General features: G+C 48.0%; 1 protein-coding gene across 1 annotated transcript in view; it reads left to right on the forward strand.

Moving 5' to 3' along the window:
* Positions 1–24,943, forward strand: part of LOC144128104 (uncharacterized) — a 111,600-nt gene that overhangs the window by 40,811 nt on the left and 45,846 nt on the right. The window contains exons 4-5 of the mRNA XM_077661185.1: positions 6,860–7,010; positions 23,780–23,883. Of these exons, the coding sequence (XP_077517311.1) occupies positions 6,860–7,010; positions 23,780–23,883 (255 nt within the window). The remainder of the gene's footprint in view (positions 1–6,859; positions 7,011–23,779; positions 23,884–24,943) is intronic.

Below are 24,943 nucleotides of genomic sequence, written 5' to 3' on the forward strand. Positions count from 1 at the left end.
GCTGTCAGCAACTTCAGACCGCTTCCAGCCAGGAATTCAACGGTGTTGTTCATGCTCCCGCTGTTCCGCTGGTTACCATGGGTTCTCTCCAGCATGTCCACGCAATCCACGGTGCAACGGGGGCGCATGTCCTCTGGTGCCAAGCGAACAATGTTCCTCGAACACGCCACCTTCTCTGCGGGCCTCAGGCGTGGCTCAAAGGCGAACTTCGGTCCCATCCGCAACACCTTTTTGTGTCTTTCCGGTATCTCCTTGTCGCTGAGGTCGATGAACCTTCCTTGTTCCACGTTAGCCTGTTTTCTTTTAGGCAGCGTTGGCCGAACGGCGTTCCATATGAATTCCGTGACGCTTTTAGAAGTTGCACACCACTCCCGAAAATCCCGTTCACGCTTGCAGGCCACCCTTAGCTGGTCCTTGAATATTCGTGCTTGCCGCCACAATTCGGACTTGTATATCTTGCACAACCTTCTCGTGTGACTGCTTGAAGGCTCAAAAAACCCGCTCACGGCTAGCATTTCTTGGGGACAAGAGGCATGTCTAATGTGCCAAGAAAGGACCCTGGCCCTACACACGCAAATGGCAAACAAGGACACTAAGACGGAGGGGTTAGATAGATCAAAACTACTACAGAAGTTAGAGGCCAGTGCACTAGAAATAACGTTCAGCAAGGCGGAAATTTCGGCGATTTGGTAAGTGTTGATTTTCGCTCTCAGCGCAACACGAACGGGACACAAGACGAATGACTAGCACAAACAGGCGCTGACTATCAGCTCGTTTTTTTATTGAAGAACGAAATGCGTATAAATACAAACAGTGAACTACTTATCAATCAACAAAAGCTATCTGGAAGACACGTGGGAGGTCAGATAGCTCAGTTCCCTCCCGGATAACGTTATGGAAGGGCTGCTGATACATTTTGCGCCGTTGTGGTAAATATAAAAAGCCTCCATTACCTCACGTGTTAATTTATTGTTATGTCGGAACAGGATGCGCGTGTTCTTGTAATCGGGAACACATTGGCACTTGTTGCACTGGAAAGACGCCTGGGCAAGGGGGTCCTCTTTAGCTCTCCTTTCTGCGTGATCCTTTTCATGCCTGCATTGGCATTGCCTTATGTGGGAGCGTGTGTGAGACAGGGGGTCATTTTTTCTGATGTTTTCATGCTCCATCAAGCGTTTGTTAACGCACCTGCCAGTCTGGCCAATGTACATGGCACCGCAGGAGAAGGGGACCTGGTATACCACCCCTACCTCGCAAGGTATAGATGGCGACACATGACGCACCTGACAAGCATCCTTCTTGCTCTTGCCGTAGTGCCTCTGATTGACCTGTTTGCAAATTGCGCTAAGTTTTCTAGGTGCAGAAAAGACGACATAGACGTCGTATCTGCCCGCAACTTTTTTCAGCCCATGTGACAAGCAGTGTGCATACGTGACCACAGAAGCGCAATGGTCCGAGTGAAGTCTGAGAAAAGAGTACGACTCCTACAGGGCTCATCCATCTTCACTGCAGAATGTTACGCAGTCTGTGTGGCCGTAGCAAAAAATAAAAAACGAGAACCTCACCAGCTGTATTATTTACACAGACTCCCGCAGTATACTTACAGCTCTGCACTCTAGAAATGCAGTCACTCCGATTATTGGTGACATGGTACATAAGATAGTAACATGCACAGTTAGAGGACAAAACATAAAATTCCTCTGGGTTCCTAGTCGTGTCGGAATAAGAGGCAACGAGAGGGCAGATTTCTGTGATGCTAAAGCTCGTGACATGAAATAAAACAAGTAAATATGCCTTTTAAGGACTGCATTAAATTAGTAGAGCGTAAATTAAGAGAAAAATGGCAGTCGGCAAGGAACGGCGAGGTGAATAATAAACTACAGTCGATAAAGCCGGTTTTAGGTGAATTTAAATCATGTGTGGACCAGGAACGTTTTAGGGAAGTGATTTTCTGCTGTCACCGTATAGGCCACAGGCACCTTACGCTCAACTTCCTGCTAACAACTCAAGACAAACCTATTTGCGAATGCGTAGTCGATCTTATGGTTAATCACTTTTTATTTTCATGTGTGAAACTTGAAACACTAAGAAAAAAGTATTTTACTCAATTTTATAACCAATGCATTCCTTTTAATCCAGCACTGCTCTTAGATAATAATGCCATTGTTTACATACCTTCCGTTTTTAGGTTTTCAAAAGGAGCAGGGGTACTTGAAAAACTGTAAATGTTGAACCACTGCTTCGCTTTATTACATGATGCACCTCAGTCACTTTTTCATTCCAGAGAAGAAGGCTGAGGCATTTTTATTTCATTGTTTGGGAGTCTCAGGATCCTTGCCCAGCCAAGGATGGCCGCTGAGGCTATCTGACCTTCTCTGGTGCTTTTACCATTAGCTATTTCCAGGTTTCTTCTCTGTTATTGCTCGGCAGTTAAATATATTTAGGCCATCTACACCATCGAGGATTTTTCATATTCCTAAACATTCTACAGAAAGCCAATTCTATACCTCGAGCTTGGCGCATGATGGCCTTAGCTCCCTATGTACCATAAAACCAAACACAACACAACACGTTCCGAAGAGCGTCATGGTTGAATCCTAAGTTTATTATGTAATCAAATCAAATCAAGTGTATTTCGTATTTACAGTACATGGTTTATGGGGTATATACATCAGGAGGCCCAAAAGTCGAGACTGCAAATAGGGCCTCCTATGGCTACATGAACAGAATACATAAACCGGCGCATGCACAACAATTCGAGGTAAAAAAAAAAGGAAGGCAAATAAAGCGACAAAAAGGAAAGAAGTGTACAGCAAATGAATGTTACATAGTGATTGCAAACACAAAAACGTTATTAAACATCTAAGGATTCAAACAAGTGGTGTTTTAACATTTTTTTGAATTTGTACAATGACATTGGGGTTTTCAGTGAAGGGGGCAAATTATTCCAAGTGGAGATGGTAAAGAACAATGTAGTTTGCTTTCCATAATTAGTCCGTACTTTTGGCAACAATAAATTGTTCGACAAAGCAAAACGCGTGACGTTATTATTTGTAATTATATTTTCAGGGACAAAATTAACACATATGTACTTATTGATGACTTTGAAAAGAAAAACCAGGACCTGAAATTTGTGAAGATGTTCAAGGGGCAGGACATGTAGTGAATGGAACAAAGGTGCAGACGGCTGGGTAAAAGAAGAGAAAGTGATGATTCTAAGTGCTTGTTTTTGCATAGAAATGAGTATAGAAAGATGAATTCTGTATGTGCTACCCCATGAAGTGATACAGTAATTAATATGGGAGTGTATGAATGCGTAATAGATTGAAAGCAACGTATCTAGGCTAAAGAACGGCCTTGTTCTGATGAGAGCCCTTATTCCGAAACGAATTTTATTAACAACGGAGGCAACATGATGATTATACTTTAGGTTCGAGTCAACTATCACACCTAGAAATGTAGCAGAATGTGTTTGCGGTATTGAAACATTGTTGATAGTTATTGATAAATGTGAAGTAATTTTTCTTTGAGGGGCGTGAAATACCACAAAACTGGTTTTAGACGGATTAATTTTAATACAGTTAGCGTGACTCCAGTTCTCTAAAGAATGCAGCAACGAGTCAAGATTTGTGGTTAATTCAGAAGACGTGTTACCAGTTGCCATGATGGTTGTGTCGTCAGCGTACAAGAGACATTGGGTTGTATTTAAGTAAGTCTGAAGGTCATTAATATAGGTTAGAAAAAGGAGGGGACCTAGAATTGAACCTTGGGGCACTCCTTTATTAATTAGTCTAGGAGATGACAATATACCTTCAATGCACACGCTCTGGTACCTGTCGAATAAATAACTTTTGATCAGGGTAAACGCCGGGCCTGTAATACCATAGCTTTCGAGTTTAGAAAAAAGAATGCAGTGATTAATATTATCGAAGGCTTTGGTATAGTCTATGAAGACAGCGCCGGCTATCATACCGCTGTCAAGTTGTGTTTTGATCCAGTCAGAAAAATATAATAGGGCACTTTCCGTTGAATGACCACGTCTAAAACCGAATTGAAAAGGAGACAAGATATTAAATTTGGCGTAATAGGAATGTATTTGTATTTCTAGTAGCTTTTCTACAACCTTGCTTAAGAAGGGAAGTATAGAAATAGGGCGGTAATTCTGCATTTGTGATCGGTCGCCTTTCTTAAATATTGGAACTATCTTAGCCCGTTTTAATTGAGTAGGGAAAACTCCTGTTTCAAAAATGACATTGATAACGTGACAGAGAGGCTCGCAAATTAGGTGCTTGACACTTTTAATATGGGAAGAATGTATATTGTCTAATCCAGCACCTGTGTTATTTAGGTTGCTTATTACACCTAAAACTTCCTGAGGCGTGCATGCTCTTACAAAGAAGGACTGTGGCTGACGTGATAGAACAGGAACTTCAACGCTTTGAACTGTTTCAGACGAGGAAAAATATTCACAAAACGCATTGGCTATTGGTAAGGGGTCGCGCAGAGCTGAATCATCTTTCTCGAGGGTCTTAATAGATTGTTGACTAGGTCTCGTGTTTATGAATTGATTAATCAGTTCCCACTTTCTTTTCGCATTACTACTGCTTTCGATAAGCTTGGTTTCAAAAAACTTTTTTTTGCATTTTTAAGAGACTGGTTTATTTGTTCAGATAGAATCTTGTAGCGATGTAAAATACGCGTATTAAATGGTTGTCGTTTTGTTTTTCTATATAAGTTCTCTTTTTTCCTCAATGATTCCAGTATATGTGGGGAAACCCAGGGACAGCGAGGTGCGCGATACCTTTTGGTCGTTATATGTCTTGTACAGGATGTAATTGCAGCTGTTATGAGACTTGAGAACATATCAATGGCCTGTTCAGCGTCTGAGCTTGAAAAAATTGCTGAGAAATCTGCCCGTGTTATTTCATCATTGTAAGCCTGCATATCTAGTTTCGTCTGAACATAATTAGTTTTGTAGTCATGATGGGAGCTAAAGTAAAAAAACACCGGATAGTGGTCAGTGATGTTGACCTCTGCGACTCCCACATTCGGCGAAAGCTCAACATTAGATAGAATAGTGTCCAACAAAGTATATGGATTATGCGGCACGCATCGGGTCGGTATGTTTACAAGAGACTCAAAGCCAAATCCACTAAAGCAGTTAATGAACTCTTCATAACCTGGGCATGTACCATCAAGTAAATTAATATTGAAGTCACCCAATATTTGCGCGTTCTTGTTTTCGATAAATATTTTTTCAAGCGTAGCAGAGAAAGAGTCGCAAAAGTCAACAGTTGAACAGGAAGGGGAGCGATAGACAGTGCCCACGATTATTTTCTTTTTGTTGTACTGAGGCAAAAAATTTTCAATTTCCAGCCACAAGGACTCACACTTATTTACGTTATTCCTTAAATCATCCCGCCTATTGTATGAGAGGGAGGATAAAACAAACATGGCAACGCCCCCGTGGGGACTGCCACTGTGATGGAGAAATTTAGCATTGTAACCTTGTAAGCAGAACAGTTTTTCGTCTTCTGGGTGAAGCCAAGTTTCCGAAAAACAGATGATTGAAAAGTGATGGTTTGTTAACTGTAGGAAGGTAGCAACCTCATCGAAATGTTTCCTTAGGCTCCGGACATTAAAATGTACAGCCGAAGTAAGATTGTTTCCGCCTAGTTTATTTGCCAAATCTGAAGTTGAAAAATAATGCATTCACTAGACGGCTGATGCGGTTGAAGTTTCAGAAAAAACCTGCAGATCCTTCTCGGATGTTATCCTGAACACAGTGCTATCTGTTGACTGACGTGCTCTGATGACACAATTGTTTGTCCAAAGGAACATCCATTTTTTTCTTTCTTTAGTTTCAGCGCCGCTCCAAACAGCCTTTTGTTAGATGGTGTGAGGTGTTCATTTACATACACAACATTTTCATGCAGGGCCGAGTAACCAAGACTTTTCGTTGTCAGCCGCGTCTTCCGAGCCTTAGCGAAGAACTCATTTCGCTTTTCGCGGGAACGAAAACGTGCTATCAGATTCTTCTCGTCAGAACGTGTAGGAACTCGATGCACAACTTCAAAATCCTCAGTCCCAACAGCACAGCTGATCTCGTCGCCCACTTTCTGCATTATCTGGATGCAGTCCTCACCTTGTGTCAGTGGGATGCCTTTTATCTCAAGATTGTTAAGACGGGAATACTGCTCTAGCTCAGCCACACGGTGAGCGCTGGGCGCGTGCCATATCTCAGGTGGTATATGATGTTTCCTTCTGAATAAAAGTTTAGTTGCATAACAGCGCCGGAGTTGTGTTCTTCTCAATCTGCGTCTTGCGTCCTTGATGGCGCTTTATTTTTTCCTTGATAATTAAACCCACCCAACTAGCGCAACTTGTCATAGTACTGGAGTGGGTATATAAGCTTGTCTGATCTGTTTATTGGTGACTGAGTCGGAGGTATTAGTTTTCTTGTACTGTAGAACCAATGATTCGCTTTGTTTTTGACCTTTCAAAGCTTTGATTAAATATTTTACCTTCAAAACTGGTGAGCCTCCACGCTCTTGGAAATTGATGGAGCTTTTTTTAGGGAAGGGTGCATTTATGTTGTTTAATATTTATTAAGACTAGGGCAAGGTTGTACAAGGTATATTTGCAGCGTTTCAGAAACGTTAGAAAAAAGGAGAGCATGACCAATATATTAGCATCCGATAAAAACAAAAAAAGTAACATTGTGGTAATGTTTCAGTGCTATCTTGATGCAGGGATGCATTGGAGGAGGTGGTTGCTTCGCAGCTATCACTGTCGATGGCCAAGTGTCACTGTCGGTCGCCTCTTTCCATGATGCCACAGTTGTGTCGCACGTACGCAGGCGCATTTTGCGGGCGACTCTGGATCTGCGGCAGAACAACTCATATGGCCTGGCAGAATTTTGGGATAGCAACATCATCCACGTGGGAATACTCGACACGCCAGAAGACATGACGGGGCTGGAGCTGCAGTCGGCCCTCTCTTTTCTCAAAGTGAGCTCGACTCTTCCAGTATTTCTCTCCCAACGCTGAGAAAAAATAAATGGCTCTGCGATTATGCTTTTCGTCATTAGTGCGTTTGCCCAGAATATGTGTTTGTGCTTTCGCAATTTTTTATCTGCCTGCGATGTAATGAAGAGACTCCACCAGCACTTGCGCTGAGTACGCTCTGAACACGAATAAGCCTATGTGGGAGTAAAGAGCGAGTGTGTTGTCTTCTAGCGCACTCGCTTTTATGTCGTGGAGTAGATTTCAATCAGTAAATAAGCCTAATGCTTACTGTTGGCTTCGGAGGCATATTCCCAGTGCAATGCATATAACTGGCAACCAGTTCTGTAATGGCGGCTGGTTGGTTCGTCATCTTCAGGTTGGCGCGCTATACCTTGGCACAAGCATTTCACAGACAGGAATGAAAGAGTAATCTTTGAAGCATACGAAGGAGCACGGGCCGGTTCCACGGAATGCGTAAGGAATCCGTCGATAGTGCTGACGCACAGCGAGATTGAATTGCTAACAAGCAGCGCGATGTAAAGCGGGGATACACGGGTTGCGGTTTCATGAATAGTACTTAATATCTTGTATCTCACACGTGTTTGTACATTTGTTCTTTGTGTGCGAGTATATAAGGAGAGCAGCACATTTAATAAACAGTTGAAAGTTCGCGTACGTAACCGTCTTGTCCTGTTTTTTGTAACTAGTCCTTGTGCCAAAGTATAGCGCGCCAACGTGAATATCAACATAAAACTTGATGCAGTTTACAATCCGAGGAAGCTTTTAAACTTGGAACCGGAGGTTTTGAAATTAACAAATTGAGGGCATTGAAAGGTGTGTTAAAATCTTCGTAAATGCAAGAAATTGGCATCTTTTGAAGAAGGGAATTTGTTTGCGTTGCTGCCAACCGTTATTATTCCAGATTTTCAGAGCTGGAAGTGTGCCCCAGCGCTTGGGCAGCATACCCAGTCCTTAAAGGGGAGTGCGCTACAGGATAGCTCACTGCCTTCGTACTCATATTTTGTGTTTGGCGTGTTGGCTCGGACGGCTCCTCACTGCTATTTTCTTCGCCTCTCAAGTGAATGTGACGTAATTGTCACTAGGTGACAGGTGACGCTGCTTGGAAATGACGTTACGGCCACGTGATATCACTTGGCCACGAGGTAGGCCTGCGACGGCGACGCCGCTCACGCCACTAGTGAGCCACTGAGCGTCGCTGTGAAAAATTTCTGCCAGACCTGCGAAATGTTGGGTGCAATTTTTGCCGAATTGGGCTACATTGATTACTCTTACCTATGATGGTGTGTTCTTTTTCTTTATAACAATCTGCTGGCGGAAGCTTCGCCAGGAGCCCATATATAGTTTAGCGCTTGTCTTCTTATTCGTCTGCTGCTACTTCTTTCGTTTTCGCTCTTAACATAGACTACCATATTACCTACGTGGAATTGTATGAACAGTAACTTACAGGTAGCTTGTACACAACACGGTGTGTGCGCTTATAAACACAGAACGGCACACACGATTGTCGTCTCGGTGAGCTCTGTAAGACCACAGACGCAAAATTGTTGCTACGAAAGTGAAGCGTGTAATGAAATGAAACATAAGTGCCTCACATGTCTCGGTGGACACCCGAACCATGCCTTAAGTGAAGGGATAAAGAAGAGAGTGAAAGAAGAAAGTAAGAAAGCGTGGAGGTCTCAGGAACAATTTCGACCACCTGGGGTATTTAACGAACACTGACATCGCACAGCACACGGGCGCCGTTTGCGTTTCATCTACATCGAAATGTGGCCGCCGCGGTCGGGTTCGAACCCGGGTACACCGAATAAGTAGACGAGCACGTTAACCACTGAGCCACCACGCGGGGTAATCGTCACAGATTCGCGTCAAGCCTGTGAGCAGTACCAGGCTGGCGAATTTTCGCCTTTAGCCTACCATATTAAAGCTCGCAGTAGGAGAATCGGACCCTTCACCCAAACGCATAGTTTGGATTTCGGGCCATCAAGGCCTTAGAGGTAACGAGGGTGCGGACGCGGCCACCCGAGCGCATACCCACCTGGCACCTCATCCAGGCTCCTTCGGCTCAGAGATAAGGGAACCGCTTTTGCGGTTCAGGGAAATTCTGCGATTCTGTTGCGAACGGCACCAGCTTTTAACGGTCCCTGCTAAGGGCCTGAGTAAAGCCGATGAACGAACTCTCAGGCGCCTACAGACCAACACCTTGTTGTGTCCTGCAATAACAAAACGTTTTGACCCCGAAATTGATGGGCGCTGCCCTTCCTATAGGGAATGTCCGATAGCTTCTACATGGTTTGGGCCTCTGAGAAATAATCTTCCCTTCCCCCAAACCCTTCTCTTTCCCCAAACCATTCTCCTTCTCCGAAATCCTTCCCCTTAACGAGAAGCATGGGAGACAGTCCTGCTCAATTGCTCGGGTCTCTAGTCGAACGGGCGCGAGTAGCGGCCTCGTCCAGCGGGGGTACGCACCTATGTAAAGGGCCATTTTTCTCCTGCAAACTCCCTTTACTAAATGAAGTTTTCATCACCACCACTGCGGCTGGCAGGCGTGCAATCCCAAGAACGTATTTCTGCACTGAAAAGTCTAAGTTTGAGTACGCAGTGCGGTGTGCTATGCGTTCGGTTTTAACAGTGAGGGTTTTATGTTTTGTAATTTAGGCGGTTCTTTTTTCGGGGATAAATTGTGGTACTCCTGTGGCTTTAAAAGTCATAGTTTGGCTCCGGCCCCCTTTTTTTCAACCTTAGCATTCGATTTATCTGGAACTAAAACACTAATGGCCGTAAGTTGCCGGTAAAGAGTGCACAGCTATGCTCGCATTATGAACTGCTATTGTAATTATAAACTTACCGCAAGTTATATAATTGAACTTATCGGCGGAAGCACAAAAGCAAGTGGATTTATAAAATTGGAACTGTCATGTTACCGCTATGTATTAGCGATAGGTTAAGCGGGAGGGCCGGGCACCACGTGGTCTGCGTGTTGATGATAGCTATCGAAATGCCGTTTAACCGTCGTAGTAGCAAAAGAATGACATTTTTCGTGACGTCTGTGCAGGCATTCGAGTGTCACTGCATGCAGTGCGAAAACTGCCCTAAGCGGCTAGTGACAGTGACGAGCGCTACGTTATAGGACGCGATATCTGGCGTAGAGGGTTGGTATCGCCTGTCAGTCTGTAGATGCATGTAAAATAGTAGAGCAATACCTCGAAACGCACATCGGCACAGCTCAAAAGGCACAGCTTCTCACCACTCTAACCTAACGATACACTTTCTCACCTAGTTTGTGCACTAAGTAACTTTTCTCCTTTGTCTGAATATAACTCCCACTCAATTACTAGCTAGTTGCGACGGGCGTCCCATTGACACTGACCGTATTCAGATAAAACGTAATGGCAAAAGTAGAAATGCCCATACTTTTATCGTTTTTTTTCGGTTTAAAATGCACCTCAAAACCCAATCTATAATATCGACGTGGATGATATGCCTTTTAGGATGCGCGTGCGACAGCTTCACAGCACACACCGCCATCAGCGCCCGCTAGTCCTCATGTCTACAGATGGTGCACTCACCAGAGCGCTGAGACTGCTTCGACCCAGTGAGTGCTCCCACTGCCGGCAAAAATTGGACGATAGTATATTGCTGACAGAAGTGAAATTGAAAATTTGTTGTTGGGGAAAGGAAATTGCGCAGTAACTGTCTCACACCTCGGCGGACACCTGAACCGCGCCGTGAGGGAAGGGATAGAGTAGGGACGGAGGGAAGAAAGGAAGAAAGAGGTGCCATTGTGAAAGGCTCCGGAATAATTTCGACCACCTGGGGATCTTTAACGTGCACTGACATCGCACAGCACACGAGCGCCTTTGCGTTTCGCCTCCATCGAAGCGCGGCCGCCGCTGTCGGGTTCGAACGAGGGTACGCCAGATCAGTAGCCGAGCGCCCTAACCACTGAGCCCCCGGTAGTCCATCCATGGAATTTCGCGCGCAAAAATAGTGCGCCACGTCAACTAAAGTAGCGCTTGTTCGAGGTCGTTCTTTTTCTTTTTTTACTGCTCTGGTGGTGAACAGCAACGGAACACCTCTGATTTACATTCGCCTCTTATCGTCCCTAACGCTTTCAGCGGTCCTTGTTAGGCATTGCTGCTGGTCAGTTAACTAAGCGAGCAAAATCAGACTGAATTAAAACAAAACTGCGTTGACAACGTTCTAGACTCCGATGATTTTGAGGAAGGGAAGGGCGCATAATTTCTCATCTGGTCAGTGGACGCCTCAATCGCGATTTGAGGTACGTGCCGGTGGTGACAGAGAAATGTGGGATACATGCATTAACGCTGACGGCGTTGTGGCAGATACGCGGCACTGCAGCAATAGGCCGCAGCGTTCATTGGGTGACCAACCTCTCGCGATCAACCATTATCTGCCAGCTAGCAAGGTGGCAGGGCGGGCGCGTTGCCTAACCAGTTACAGACTCCAAGCCGCCTCTGCTCAGCCAGATAACGTGGTCAGGCAGCAGCCGCTCCGCCGCTGTCGAGCCCCGGTGGTGGTGAAAGCATTTATTTGAAAATTGCAGAGAGGTTGCGTGGGGAGCAATCCTTAGTGGGCCGCTCCCCTTACAGTACTAGCTGGAGTCCCTTATTCAGGAACCCCATTGGTCTGGGCCGTGTTGGGATTCAGGTAGCGTGACTGCGCCGAGGAGACGAGGACGATCGGAGGAAGAAAACTGGTAAAACATTATACAAAGACTATTTACATAATGTACAAGTAAGGGCAAATGAGGGCGCTTCTCAGTAAAGTGAGCTTCTTAGCAGTCGGGAGTCTCTCCCAGCAAAGGGTATCTCTCAAGAGGGGGCTCTCCTCTGGTACCAAACCAGCAGCTCGTTAAATACTCTTCGTATTCCCCAGATCCCTAGCTGGGGAATACAGTTCGAAGAAGGATGTCGAATCACACGATGGCACTGATGGTACCACCCACGGCAGGGCGGTCCTGATTTTCTCTCGCAGCTCGGTCGAGAGAAAGAGAACAGGACCCGGTCACGTTGTCGTCCACGCGGCCTCTAGGTGGGCGCGCACGTGGGTCCGGACTGCGCCCATGTGGAACCGGAAGGCGCCTGCGTGACACAGGAATGCGGGCTGTCTCCCAGCAGAGGTTGAAAGATCTTGTACTGATTACCGGAACGCGGAACCTCTGTTGAAGGCGCAGCTCTCGGGCAATTGTTCAACCTGGAACAGGAAGGCGCCTGCGTGACAAAGGAATGCGGCCTGTCTCCCAGCAGGGGTTGAAAGATGTGCTGATGACCGGAACGCGGAACCTCTGTCGATGGCGCTGCACTCGGGCAATTGTTCAACCCCAGCGTGACTGAAGAGGACAACACTGATCTTGTACTTCGTCGTCTGATGTCCTGTTGGAACACGTGGGGACGCTATTATCGTCGCTGCACCCGATGGCCTGTTGGAACATGTGGGGACGCTATTATCGTCGGGGCACCCGATGTTCCTGCAGCCAGTTTCTTCCAGAGGGCTCATTCACATTCGCGGTGGTTTTCAGGGAATCCTCCCCATGTCAAAATTCGCCGAACTCAACAGCTGGAAGATAGCACGAGCACAACAGCACCCCCGCCGCCAGATATTGCGCCCGGAAGATGAACTGCTCGCACGTAGCTCGGCTGACTTGGTGTGCCAGGAACCAGATGCTCTCTGGGAGTCTTCGGATGACCTTCAGTGCCGAAGCTCGGCATCGCTTCCTCTTGTCCGGTGGCCGTTTTGGGACATTCTCTGCAATGCTAGCCAAAAAGCGATCACAGACGCCAAACCACACCTGACAGAAGCAAGCGCACTCAGAACCCACTCATCCCGCCAGACCAAAACTGCACTTAGCAAAAAAACTTCAATTAAAACTTGAAGAGATCAAATGTTTTGCCTGAATGAACACATGGTGTCTCCCGACGAGGAGTTTAGACAAGGCACCTGTCCAAGAGAGAGAGAGAAAGCACTTTATTTGCACCCGTCAGAGAGTATGGGTGATGAGTGAGACGCAGCTCCCCTTTCACCGTCTGCCTCCCCCCTAGACGTCAGCCGGAATCAGTTGACTTCCGGCGGCGGCCTGGGCATGACCGATGACTTGTCGCTGTACTTGTTCTTCTTGGCTATGGAGGGAGGATTCCCATGACTCTCTGTTTCCATGTCGACCATTTAGCGCTGGGCAAGCCCACAGCATGTGATTTAGGGTCGCTATGTCTTCACAGTTTTTGTAAATTGAAGAGTGCACCTCAGGATGCAAGGCGTGTGCTCCCGCTCGAGGTGCACTCGGAAGGAAAAAATTCTCTAAATGAAGTCAGGTTGGCGCTTAGAGGGCACTCGGTACGGGAATAGGTGACTGGTTCTGGCCGACGTGGCGTTCAATTTTGCCCGCCCCAATACCTCAGAGTCAAGGTACGTTACACCACTCGCTCTTACTTATCCTTGGCCGAAAGAAGGAAAACGTGCTCCTAGGTATGTTACCTGATTATGAACAACATTACTGCAAAGAAAGTGGGAGATATACGCTCCCCGGTAGGAAGAGAATATGAAATAAATCTCCAAAACTAAAAATTTGGGATACATTCTCTTTTGGTAACATCTTTACCAGCTAAAAGGCTCGGCTTAGCCCTTGGGAATTTGCGTGCATCTTGCCTTTCTTGTAGCGAACCTAGAATCTGTAGTGCTGGAGTGCCAGGCTCCACCTCAGTAAGCGACCATTTTTCGGCGACATATTGTGCAGCCAAGTCAAAGGGCAATGGTCCGTTTCTACTGTGAAACGGGACCCGGAGACGTAGCATGCCAGTTTGTCAATAGCCCAAACGAGGCATGCGCATTCTTTTTCAGACGTGCTATACGCCTCTTCCCGCGTTCTGAGCTTGTGGCTCAAGTAAAGGACAGGCCGTGTGTGCCTGCCATCGCCTTCCTGGCAAAGAATAGCGCCTAACCCGCGATTGCTGGCATCACATTGATTGATAAAGGGTTTCGAGAAATCTGGCGCTGCCAGTATTGGGCGCTCGCTTAGGGCCGTTTTCAGACTCTGAAATGCCTTCTCTTTCTTTTGGTCCCATGAAAGATTGGTAGGCTCACTTTTTCTCAGCGCGTCGGTCAGGTTGCTGGCTAAATCAGAGTAGTCCTTTACATAATGTTGATAATAGCCGGCTAGGCCAAGGAAAGCCCTGAGTTCCGATTTTGTGGTTAAGCGACGGTACTCCACCACGGCAACCACTTTATGTTCTGCAGGTCTGCGTTGGCCTCGTCAAACCACGTGCTCAAAATAGTTCATTTCGGAACACCCCAGGTGGCATTTTCCCGCCCTTACCGTTAAACCAGCCTCAAGCAGTGGGCTCAACACAATACGCAGGTGTTCGATGTGCTCCTCCCAGTTTTGTGAGAAAACGGCCACGTCGTCAAGGTAGGGGAGAGCGAAATCTGCAAGTCCCCGCAGCCCTTCGTCCATTAACATTGAAAAACAGTACGGAGCATTTTTGAAGCCGAAGCTCAACATTACAGGGCGAACGTGCCCGCGGGGGACACGAATGCTGCGTACCTGCTGGCGCGCTCAGTGAGTGGCACCTGCCAGTAACCAGGAAATAAATCCAGTGTGGATATATATTCTTATTTAGCGACTGTTTCAACCCTCTCCTCGATGTTCGGAATGGGGTAGGTCTGATCCACTGTGATTGAATTTAGTCTCCGGTTGTCCACGCAAGGTCTCGGATCCTTGCCTGGAACCTCTACAATAATGATTGGTGACGTATAGTCACTTTCGCAGGGCACTATGACGCCAAGTTCGCACATACGGCGGATCTCCGTCTCAATGATTTCCTTTTGTCTTGGAGAGACACGGTACAGTTTGCTCCTGATCGGTTGTTCGCTGGACAGTTGTATTGTCGTGTTCGATGGGGGTTGTTTTTCCTGTCTTGTTTGAGAACGCCGCCTAAAAGTCGCGGACGACGTTTTTCATGTCTCCTCGTTCACTTTCCGTCAAACGTGGCTCTCTGTCGATTGAATTTAGCAGGCTCATTCGCTGCTTGCTCGTCCTCATGTCGGACATAAGGTATGTCTGAGATCTCTTCCTCTGGCATGTTCAGCGCCATGTTAACCATGGCCTGACACTGCACATAAGGCTTCATCAAATTGCTATGGATTATCCGATTGTGTTTGTTCTTAAATTTTACCTCATAGTTGGTGTCCGAAAGCTTGGACACCACCATAGCTGGCACTTCCCATTGCACCTCAAGATTGTTTCTTTTTGACGGACGCAGCAACATCACCTGGTCACCAGATTGAAAGGTGCGCTTGCGTGCAGATTTGTCGTAGTACACTTTAGACAGTGACTGCGCGGCTTCGACATTTGCTTCCACGAGGTCTCTGGTTTTCGCAAGTCTTTCCAGTAGCGTTAGAACGTATTGCACTACACAGGGATCCTCTCCGTAACCCTCCCATGACTCCCTCAGCGTGCGCAACGGGGTCCTCAAGTCACGCCCGTAGACTAGTTCAGCGGGGCTAAATCCTGTGCTTTCGTGGGGTACGGATCTCATTGCAAAGAGTGCTGCTGGAATGCAGCCTTCCCAATCTCCCTTATGCTCAAAACACAGAGACCTAAGTATCCGCTTTAGCACTGAGTGCATGCGCTCGACGTGATTTGACTGAGGGTGATGAATGGAACTGCGGATTATTTTAATCCTACACCGTTCAAAAAACGTTGTTGTCAAGCAGCTTGCGAACACGTTCCCGTTATCGCTTTGTATCTCTGCAGGGAACCCCACGCGAGAGAAAATTGACTAAAGGGCGTCTACAACCCATGCGAAACTTAACTCCTTCAAGGGAATGGCCTCGGGAATTTTGGTTGCCACGCACAGTGAGGTCAGAATGTAGCGACAACCAGAGTTGGACGCTGGCAGCGGGCTGACAGTATCTATTACAAGACGCCGAAATGCCTCTGTAATGATATGAACTAGTGTCATGGGCGCTTTCCATTTATCCGTCGACTTGCCGACCCGCTGGCAGGTGTCGCAAGATCTAACAAGCTGTTCCACATCTTTCCAGCAGCCAGGCCAGTAATATTCGAGAGCTAATCTAGCTTTTGTTTTCTTTATACCCAGGTGGCCCGCCCATGCATTTCCGTGTGCGAGCTCTAGAAGCTGCCGCCGGTAATTCTCAGGCACCAGGAGTTGCTCAAATGCGCGTCCCTTTGAGTCGCAGTATTTCCGGTACTGAAGGCCTGATGTTTCATGAAAGCTGATGTTCTTTCTGGCGACACCCTCTGTCACATTATTGCTTAGAGCTCTTAACGATGGGTCGCTTTTCTGCTCTGCAATGAGTGCTTTCCTATCAACCTTAGTCAACTCCTCCCAACAAGTCGAAGCAGGTGTTAATGTCGAATCCTTAGCGTTGGATCCTGTTGCCCCATTCTCTATGGAATCGGCAGTTCCTTGGATTTCATGAGATACCGCTGGTTCGGGAACACCTTCATGGTCATGCTCATGCTGTTTAGACGGATCAGTTTTCCTGCAAGAATCCCCCGGCTGGTCGGGAGAATGTTTCGGTACCTGCTCATTTGTCGGAGCGCAGTCAAGTTTCATTGCGAGCTCTCGCGCTCGAGAACGTGTTAGGGCCATGCAATCCAAGCCCGAGGTGAAAGAGAGACATTTCTCTTTCAGCAGCTGCTCGGATTTGTTTGAAAACAGGTAGGGCAAGTGTGTCGGCAAGTTTGCGCTGACTGCCGCTTCTGTGTCTAGCCTGCCAAAGTCCCCTCTAGAGTCACCTTCGCTATAGGCAAGCATGCACTCTGTTCTTCGGCGACCTGCTTAATCCAGGCGCATTCGCCGGTGTAGTCCGTGGAGGAAACACAGGACGGGTGAGCAACATCCATGGTAGCCGCTGAATCCCGCAGTGCTCTGAATTTCTTGCCGTTTATTACCACGTCCCGCATGTATGGCTCTAGCAATTTAAGGTTTTATTCCAACTCTCGCATGCACGCGAACGCCATCTTTTGCTGTTTGCAGTTCAATGAGATGTGAGCCTCCTTGTTGCAATTATAGCAGACAATGGGCTTTCGCGCTTCAAACGCGCGGGCTCCAAGTGCCTGCTGTTTCGGCGAATCGGCAGATTTGGGTGACTGAATCTTTTTTTCGCTACCACCTCCTTTTGATCCCGCATCCTCTGCTCGGTGATGCCGGCGTGCTGGTGGCACCCTTCGGTTGGGGATTCTCTTTAATAGGTTTCTCCCTTTTCTAACCTGTTATCGTACCCTGCGTTGCTTTGGAGGTTTCGGCGAACGTAACACTCATCTGCGAGCTGCGCCGCTTTGTCTAGGTGTATATCTGTTAGCCTACCTTGCAGCCATATCCTCAGATCTTCTGGAATCGCGCTATAGTACTGCTCTAGTGGGATGCACTCCAGTACCTTGCCATGACTTCCGTGCATCTCGGCTGTCTTAAGCCGCTCGTTTAAGTTGACTTTAAGCCGGTACGCGAAGTCAGTATGCGACTCTCCGCCTTTCTTTGCCTGCCTGAATCGCTGCCTAAAGGCTTCAGCTGAAAGCCGGTACTTTCTAAGCAGTGCGCTCTTTACCTTCTCGTAGTCATTACACTCTTCCCGTGAGAGGCGAGCCACCACTTCGGCCGCCTCGCACTGAAGGAGAGGAACTAACTTCTCCGATCAAGCGCTCTTGTCGATGTGCACCTTCCCGCATGCGCGTTCGAAATTTACCAAAAAGAGTGCAATATCGCCTCCCACGCGGTGAGACGAGATCCTGCTATCTCTGCCTCCCTTGCTCCTCTACCGAAGCTACAGGGCTAAGACGCGCCATATTCCCTCCGTTCGACGCGATTTCGAGCTACTTCCTTTTTCGAGCATGTTTTCTCGCTTTTTCCTCTGTCTCACGGACCTCGCGTCCCTCTTGAGAAAACCGAAGGTCTTCTTTTTCTTTCTGCTCGAACGACACCCGTCTTTCTTGAGCCAACCGAAGCTCTTCTTTTTCGTTCTGCTCGCACAACTCCCGTCTTTTCTGCTCTTCATTGCGTCCACCAATCGTTTCCAAAGCCTCATCGACCTCCTCAGCAGTCACCTCCTCCTGCCGCATAGCCTCGAGAATTTCTTTTTTCTTTTCGCAGAACGTAGCGAAATCTCCAGTTCCTGGAAAATTTCGAGCAGCTCTTGCACTTTAACTTCTCCATCGTGAGTTCAACCATGCGTTAGAAAGCCCCCTAAAAGAAAGCCCCCTAGCTCGAAGTGAACAGAACAGTTTCCCTAAATCAATTTCCCAGACAACAGGAATCCGCACCTAGCATCTGCCTGTGCTAGTATGGTCTGGCGAAATGAACGGAAAACATTGGGCACTCACCCTGCCAAGGTATAGCTGACGCCCGTCAGTCCCGTAGCTGCCGAGGTGCGTTGGAGCCGGTAACTTCACGTGGACATCCCACCGCTGCCACCAGTTGTTGGGATTCAGGTAGCGTGACTGGGCCGGAGAAGAGACGAGAAAGAAAACAGGAAAAACTTTATTCAAAGACTATTTACATAATGTACAAGTAAGGGCAACTGAGAGTGCTTCTCAGTAAAGAGAGCTTAACATTCGGGAGTCTCTCCCAGTAAAGGGTATCTCTCAAGAGGGGGGGCGCTCCGCTGGCACCAAACCAGCAGCTCGTTAAACACTCTTCGTGTTCCCCAGATCCCTAGCTGGGGAATACAGTTCGAAGACGGATGTCCAATCACACGATGGCACTGATGGTACCACCCATGGCAGGGCGGTCCGGATGTTATCTCGCAGATCGGTCGAGGGAAAGGGAACAGGACCCGGTCACGTTGTCGTCCACGCGGCCTCCAGGTGGGAGCGCATGTGGGTCCGGACTGCGCCCATGTGGAACCGGAAGGCGCCTGCGTGACACAGGAATGCGGGCTGTCTCCCAGCAGGGGTTGAAAGATCCTGTACTGATGACCGGAACGCGGAACCTCTTTCGAAGGCGCGGCACTCGGGCAATTGTTCAACCCCAGCGTGACTGAAAAGGACAACACTGATCTTGTACTTCGTCCTCTGATGACCTTTTCGAACACGTGGGGACTCTATTATCGTCGCTGCTCCCGATGGCCTGTTCGAACACGCGGGGACGCTATTATCGTCGCTGCACCCGATGTTCCTGCAGCCACGTTTCTTCCAGTGGGCTCATTCACCTTCGCGGTGGTTTTCAGGGAATCCTCCCCATGTCCAAATTCGCCAAACTCAACAGCAGGAAGGGAGCGCGAGCACAACAGGCTCCACTCGAGCTAGCTGAACTAGGGCTTGTTGGGCCGGTAGGTCCAGGCAGCTGAGCAGGGCCGCCTCCCAGTCCTCTCGGGTAGGGGAAGGGGTTAGGGGCGGAAGAGAAGGATTGTGTTGACATGCGCAGACCATGTGGAACGTATCCGCCACCTTCCCACAGAGAGAGCAGAGGCCATAGAAAGAAGTGTCGAAATGTTTGAGCACTGCCGGGCACAGTAGAGTGTTATTAAAAAGCCTAAGCAGCATTCTCTCGTCCGGTTTCCCTAGCCCCTCGAGAGGAGCCGGGTACTGACGGTGCGAGTCCCGGTGATAAGTGGAGATATCTTTGAAAGTAACAGAGGATAGGTGTTCTGGCCCAGATCGGTAGGGTCTACATCGGGGTCCGGTTAGTGGCTGCGCGGGCGACCGAGTTGGCGGCCTCATTCGCTGGTAGGCCCTGGTGGCCTGGAGTCCAAATGAGAAATCGGGTCGTGGGGTCCTGATCCCGAGCTGATCTCCGAAGTATTTGTTGCGCTGTTGGCGTTATCCAGCCCAGTTCATAATTCTGGTATGCCCCTCGCGAGTCGGATATGATGAATTTAGATTGAGCGTGGGAGGCGGCTAGTGCGATTGCTGCCTCCTGCGCGTGGGTTGCGCTAAGTGCCTTAAAAGTGAGGCCGTTCACCTGTCTTCCCTCGTGAACGACTGCGGCCGTGTACCATCTTCCCGTGGAATGATGTCGGCCCGCAACGTCTTCATAGAAAACGCTGTGTTATATCATGCTCAAATGACGTGGTTGTTTCGACGCGCGTCTTGTCTTGCAATCTTTCCTCTCACATCTCTTAACTCTCCTACTCTCTGCACGTGGCAGCTATTGTGGCTCAGCTTGAACCAGGGGCAGGGCCGCGCACTTTCCTTTTCATTATTCCTTCAGTTGCAACAATAACGTCATTTACGGAAGGGGACGCGTGCAACGCTATGCACTTTTCAATGACTCTCTACGCACTGTGCCGAGTCAGTGCGGTCAGCGACGTTCCCCTCTTAATCGTGGGAAATTAAATAAAGCACACTGTTCCTTACAGAAGTTTTAGTGCGAAAACACGTCTAGCTTTAATCCCCGGGTTTCAGCGGTGATCGATCTGCGCGATGCCTGTCCGTAGCAAGTGTAATTGGGGCACTCGGTCAGTGGGCGCTTGAATTGCGCTTTGAGTAGGCGTTGGCGTCCACCTACAAATTCAGCAATTTATGCGCATTTCCTTTTCTCAAGACAAGCTCAAGATTTAACACTCCGTTGATTTTGAGAAAAGGAAAGGCGCATGATTATTGTTGTTGCGATTGAAGGAAGAATGAAAAGGGCACGAGCCTGCCGACTGGCTCAAGCTGAGTCACAATCGCTGCCACGAGCAGACAGTAGGAGAGTTAAAAGAGATGTGAGAGGAAAAATTCAAAGACAAGATGAGTGTCGCAACAACCGCGCCATCTGTAGCGATGACGACGGTTTAGCAATAGATACACCCGGTGACAAAGAGCCTTCGCCACATTGGTTAGAGCTGCTAGATAACAGCCCCGTAGAGCCAGCAAACCACATCCCATCCTCGCGCATAACAGGCTTCCTAGGTCAGTGTACGCCTTAATAGCGCTTTGAGGTACGTGGCCTTGGTGTCATCCTTCAAAATATCAAGAACAACCTTTCGCAAAATATTTCGTTTTTACCAATGCTAAACCGTCAGCCGTTTTTCTGTACAAAATTCATTGCCACAGGGCGACAATTACTGACGGGCTGTTTTATTTCACCTTACCTTCTCTCATGCTTTCAGCCCAGCTTCCCTCCTCATTGTAACATCTGTGGCTTGCCAAAATCCACACTTTTTCACTACCTGTAAGAATGTCCTTCCCCACAGACAGTACCCCCTCCCCTATCCCACTTATTTTTCCTGGGAGGCTGCTTTACGGACCGCTCAGCGGGCCGGGTAGAAATGGCTGGTGAATCGGGCTTTATGTGATGCTCAAGCCCGTGGACTCCTGGACCAGTAAGGGACCACCCTGGAAGATTTTTTTCGTCTAATAAAGTTGTTTTCATTCGCCTTCTTAGTTGTTTATTACAGAGACCTGCAACGCCCGAAGGCATTTATTGCAGGGGGGGGGGGACAATAATTTCTGCTCGTTTGGCCGAAGTACGCAGGATAACAAAAATAGAATGACACAACTAATAATAGATGAGGAAATGCATGCACTGAAGGAGGACAACCGCGCTCCATAAATACAATGACACTACTGAAATGAAATGACACGCGCAAGAGAACTGCGCGCCACGTCACACATCAGATAAGAATGCGCGGAATTGACCTTCCGTGGTGGTGGTGGTAGAAAGAATTTATTTCTATATATATATACACAGAAAGATGCTCGGCGAGAGGCCCCTAATGGGTCTCGGCCCTTACAATACAAGGCGGAGTCCCTCATTCCGTGACCCCGTTTGTCCTGACCGCTGCGCAGGTCCGCCGAACCAGGGCCTGTTGGGCAGATAGTTCCTGGCAGCCGAACAGAGCCGCCTCCCAGTCCTCTCGGGTAGGGGAGGGGTGATGGGGGGAGAGAAGGATTTTTCCTGCATGCCCAAACCATGTGAAAGGTGTCGGCCACCTCCCCATATAATGAGCAGCGGCCGTGAAAAGAAGAATCAAAGTGCTTAAGAACCGCCGGGCACAGCAGGGCTTTTGTAAAGAGCCTAAGGAGAGTTCGTCATCCAGCTTTATCCAGTCCCTTCATAGGAACCAGGAAGCGCAGGTGTTCGGCATTATAGTGCTCAGTTATATTTTAAAAATAAAGAAGAGGGTTGTTATCTGGGTTAAGGTCCTCCCAAGGAACACCTGTTGCCTGGTAAGTGAGTGCGCAGGCTGCCTCATGGGCGGTTTCGTTACCTGGCATGCCTTGGTGGCTGAGGAACCATGTGATTTAGCGATGAGTGGGATCGCAGTCACGAGTACTGTGGCGAAGAATTTGGTGAGCAAGTGGAGTGACCCAACCGAACTCAAAGTTGCGACAAGCTCCGCGAGAGTGTGTGAGGATGAATTTAGAGTCGGGATGGGAGGCTGCGAGGTCGATCGCTACCTCCTCGACATAAGTTGAACTGGGCGCTCTGAACGAGAGGGCGTCCACCTTTTTCCTTCGAGTATGACTGCAGCCATGTACCATTCCCCCCTTGGAGTGGTAGGAGCCTGCAATGTCGACGTAGAATACGTGTTTCGTTGAGCCATAGTGGCGGTGCAGGGCATCCGCCCGCGCCTGGTGATGGTCCTCTTTGTTCATCTTAGTCGGAAGGGGTCGAACGTAGAGGGCGCGTCTCCACAGTTAGGGCACTCGAACCCGTTCCATCGTATGGTGGTCATGTTTGATATGTAACCGGTCGAAGAGGCGGCGACCGGACACTTTCTGGGCGAGACGCGTGTGTTGGTTAATGAGATGCGCCTCGCGAAATTCCCGATAGGTGTTCACCACCCCCAACGCGAGTGATCGCGCTTTGGAAGTGGAGGTCGGGAGTTCGGGGGCTCTCTTGAAACTTTTGTGGAGTACAACCTCAAAGCAATCTTCGTCATGTTTCCTTAAGCAGAGGTAAGGAGTCGAGTACAGTACTCGACTAGTTACGAAGGCATGGGCGAGTCGCACCGCATCCTTATTTCGCAACCCTCCTCACTTGCACCATTCAATGACGCCGGCTGGCAGCCTGTTCCACTCATTGATCGTCCGTGGAAAGACCAAAGTTTTGTAAATGCCTGTAAATATCTGTAATATCTGTAAATATCTGTTCTACATTTAATCTCTCGGATCTTCCACTGATGATCAGGTCGTCTAGAAAAAAGTGAGGTTGAAGCAGGTACCGGTCTTTGCCAATGCTCAGCATTCCAAAATAGATGCGATACATGATTTGCCACCTAAAAAGTTTCCTACGGTTAGCTAAAGATCCCCAACCAAGGTGGTTTTTAAAAGATGGGACACTAATTAAAAAGCTGTAATTATGGGACACAAATCTCGCAACATTATTCTGGACGCGCTCGATCATGTCACACATGTAAGCAAACTGAGGATCCCATAGAGGGCAGGCATATTCAAGAATTGGTAGTATGTAAGCGAAATACAAGAGTTGTTTGACGTCAGACAGTGCTTTATTGAGATTTCGTTTTAAGAAATTAAGCATTCTGCAGGATTTGGTGCAATATATTCAACTTGCCTCGTCCACGTTAGGTTAGATGTAAAATAAACGTCGAGATACTTATATTCAAGTACTTTTTGCAAGGAAACAGTATGTAATGAGCAACTTGTTTTTAATGGGGGACGCTTTCGAGTGAAAGAGATAAATTGGCATTTTGTAGCGTTCAATGACATTTGCCATTTTGAGCACCAGCACTGGATGGAATCCACGTTTCGCTGAAGTTTAGCGCATCAGAGGAACTTTCCACAACATGGTAACTGTCATCATCTTGTGTTTTTTTTCATCTTGCAGCTGCTGCGGGATCTCGCCTCGCAGAACGGCCACTCCTCGGTCACAGTGCTTGCCGGGCCATTTCCGGGAAGAGACCCCGCCGTCTCCCTGGTTGACGAGGGAAGGTCAGTTACGTAGGCTGCGTAGTCAAGGAGTCATGATGAGCGTGGTCGTAGGTTTGAGGTAGAGGTAAAAAAGCCAGGCATATGACTATGCCAACCAATAAAAGGTGCAAAACTTATTTGACAGCGACTGCGTTATTGTATCTGACTTTCGACATCGCTCTGCCACATTTCGGTGTGCCGCCGCGGTGGATGAGCGGTGCTCGGCTGCTGCCCTGAAAGACGCGGGTTCGATCTCGGCCGGGGCGGTCGCATTTCGATTGAGGCGAAATGCTAGAGACCCTTGTATTGTCTGATGTCGGTGGAGGTTAAAGAACCCCAGGTGGTCGAAATTATCTGGATCCCTCCAGTACGGAGTCCATCATAGCCTGAGTAGCTTTGGGACGCTAAACCCTATAAGCCATAAACAAATCATTTCTTTGCCTCAGACATTGTTTACTATATAGGATTTTTGGTTTCTGCCGTTAGTGTAATTTCCTGCATTGACATCTCAGTCTTCCGGCACGCCCCATGAGTTCGACATTTCAGGTGTTAGTTATGATGATAAACTGAAAGAAATTTCTTCGGACAGGTCGAGATGTTCGCGCGTTCAGCGATGTTTCCCGCGTGGTTTTTAGTAATTCAGGGGTGGTATTATATAAGCTGTCCATTTTTATTTTCTGTTTCGTGACCATTTGGTCCTCTATTATTGGCCACTCAGGTATACTGGCCGCTCTCGAGTGTTTGTAAGAAGCTACCCGGCTATTGGTTGGTTGGCGAGCGAACTTCACTATTGGCTGCCATTGGCTGCGATACGCAGCCACTGAGGAGGTCCGGTCGCCAACAACCCAACGGCCGGGTAGCTTCCAACAGGCGCTTGAAAGCAGCGTGTATATTGCCGCGAATATTTGCACTGTTTCTTCCTTCTTCAAATCTGCCGCCACGCCACTTTATCGCTTTGTTTGCGACGCAACACGCGACTAGATTTACGTCGGTTGACCGCAGCCAGGCAGAGCTGATTCTACGTTGTTCCGGAATGAACTGGTACCTTTCCACGCTTTCCCTCGAAAGTCCGCTATCAGCT

The sequence above is a fragment of the Amblyomma americanum genome, chromosome 4, assembly GCF_052857255.1.
Source record: "Amblyomma americanum isolate KBUSLIRL-KWMA chromosome 4, ASM5285725v1, whole genome shotgun sequence".
Taxonomy (NCBI): Eukaryota; Metazoa; Arthropoda; class Arachnida; order Ixodida; family Ixodidae; genus Amblyomma; species Amblyomma americanum.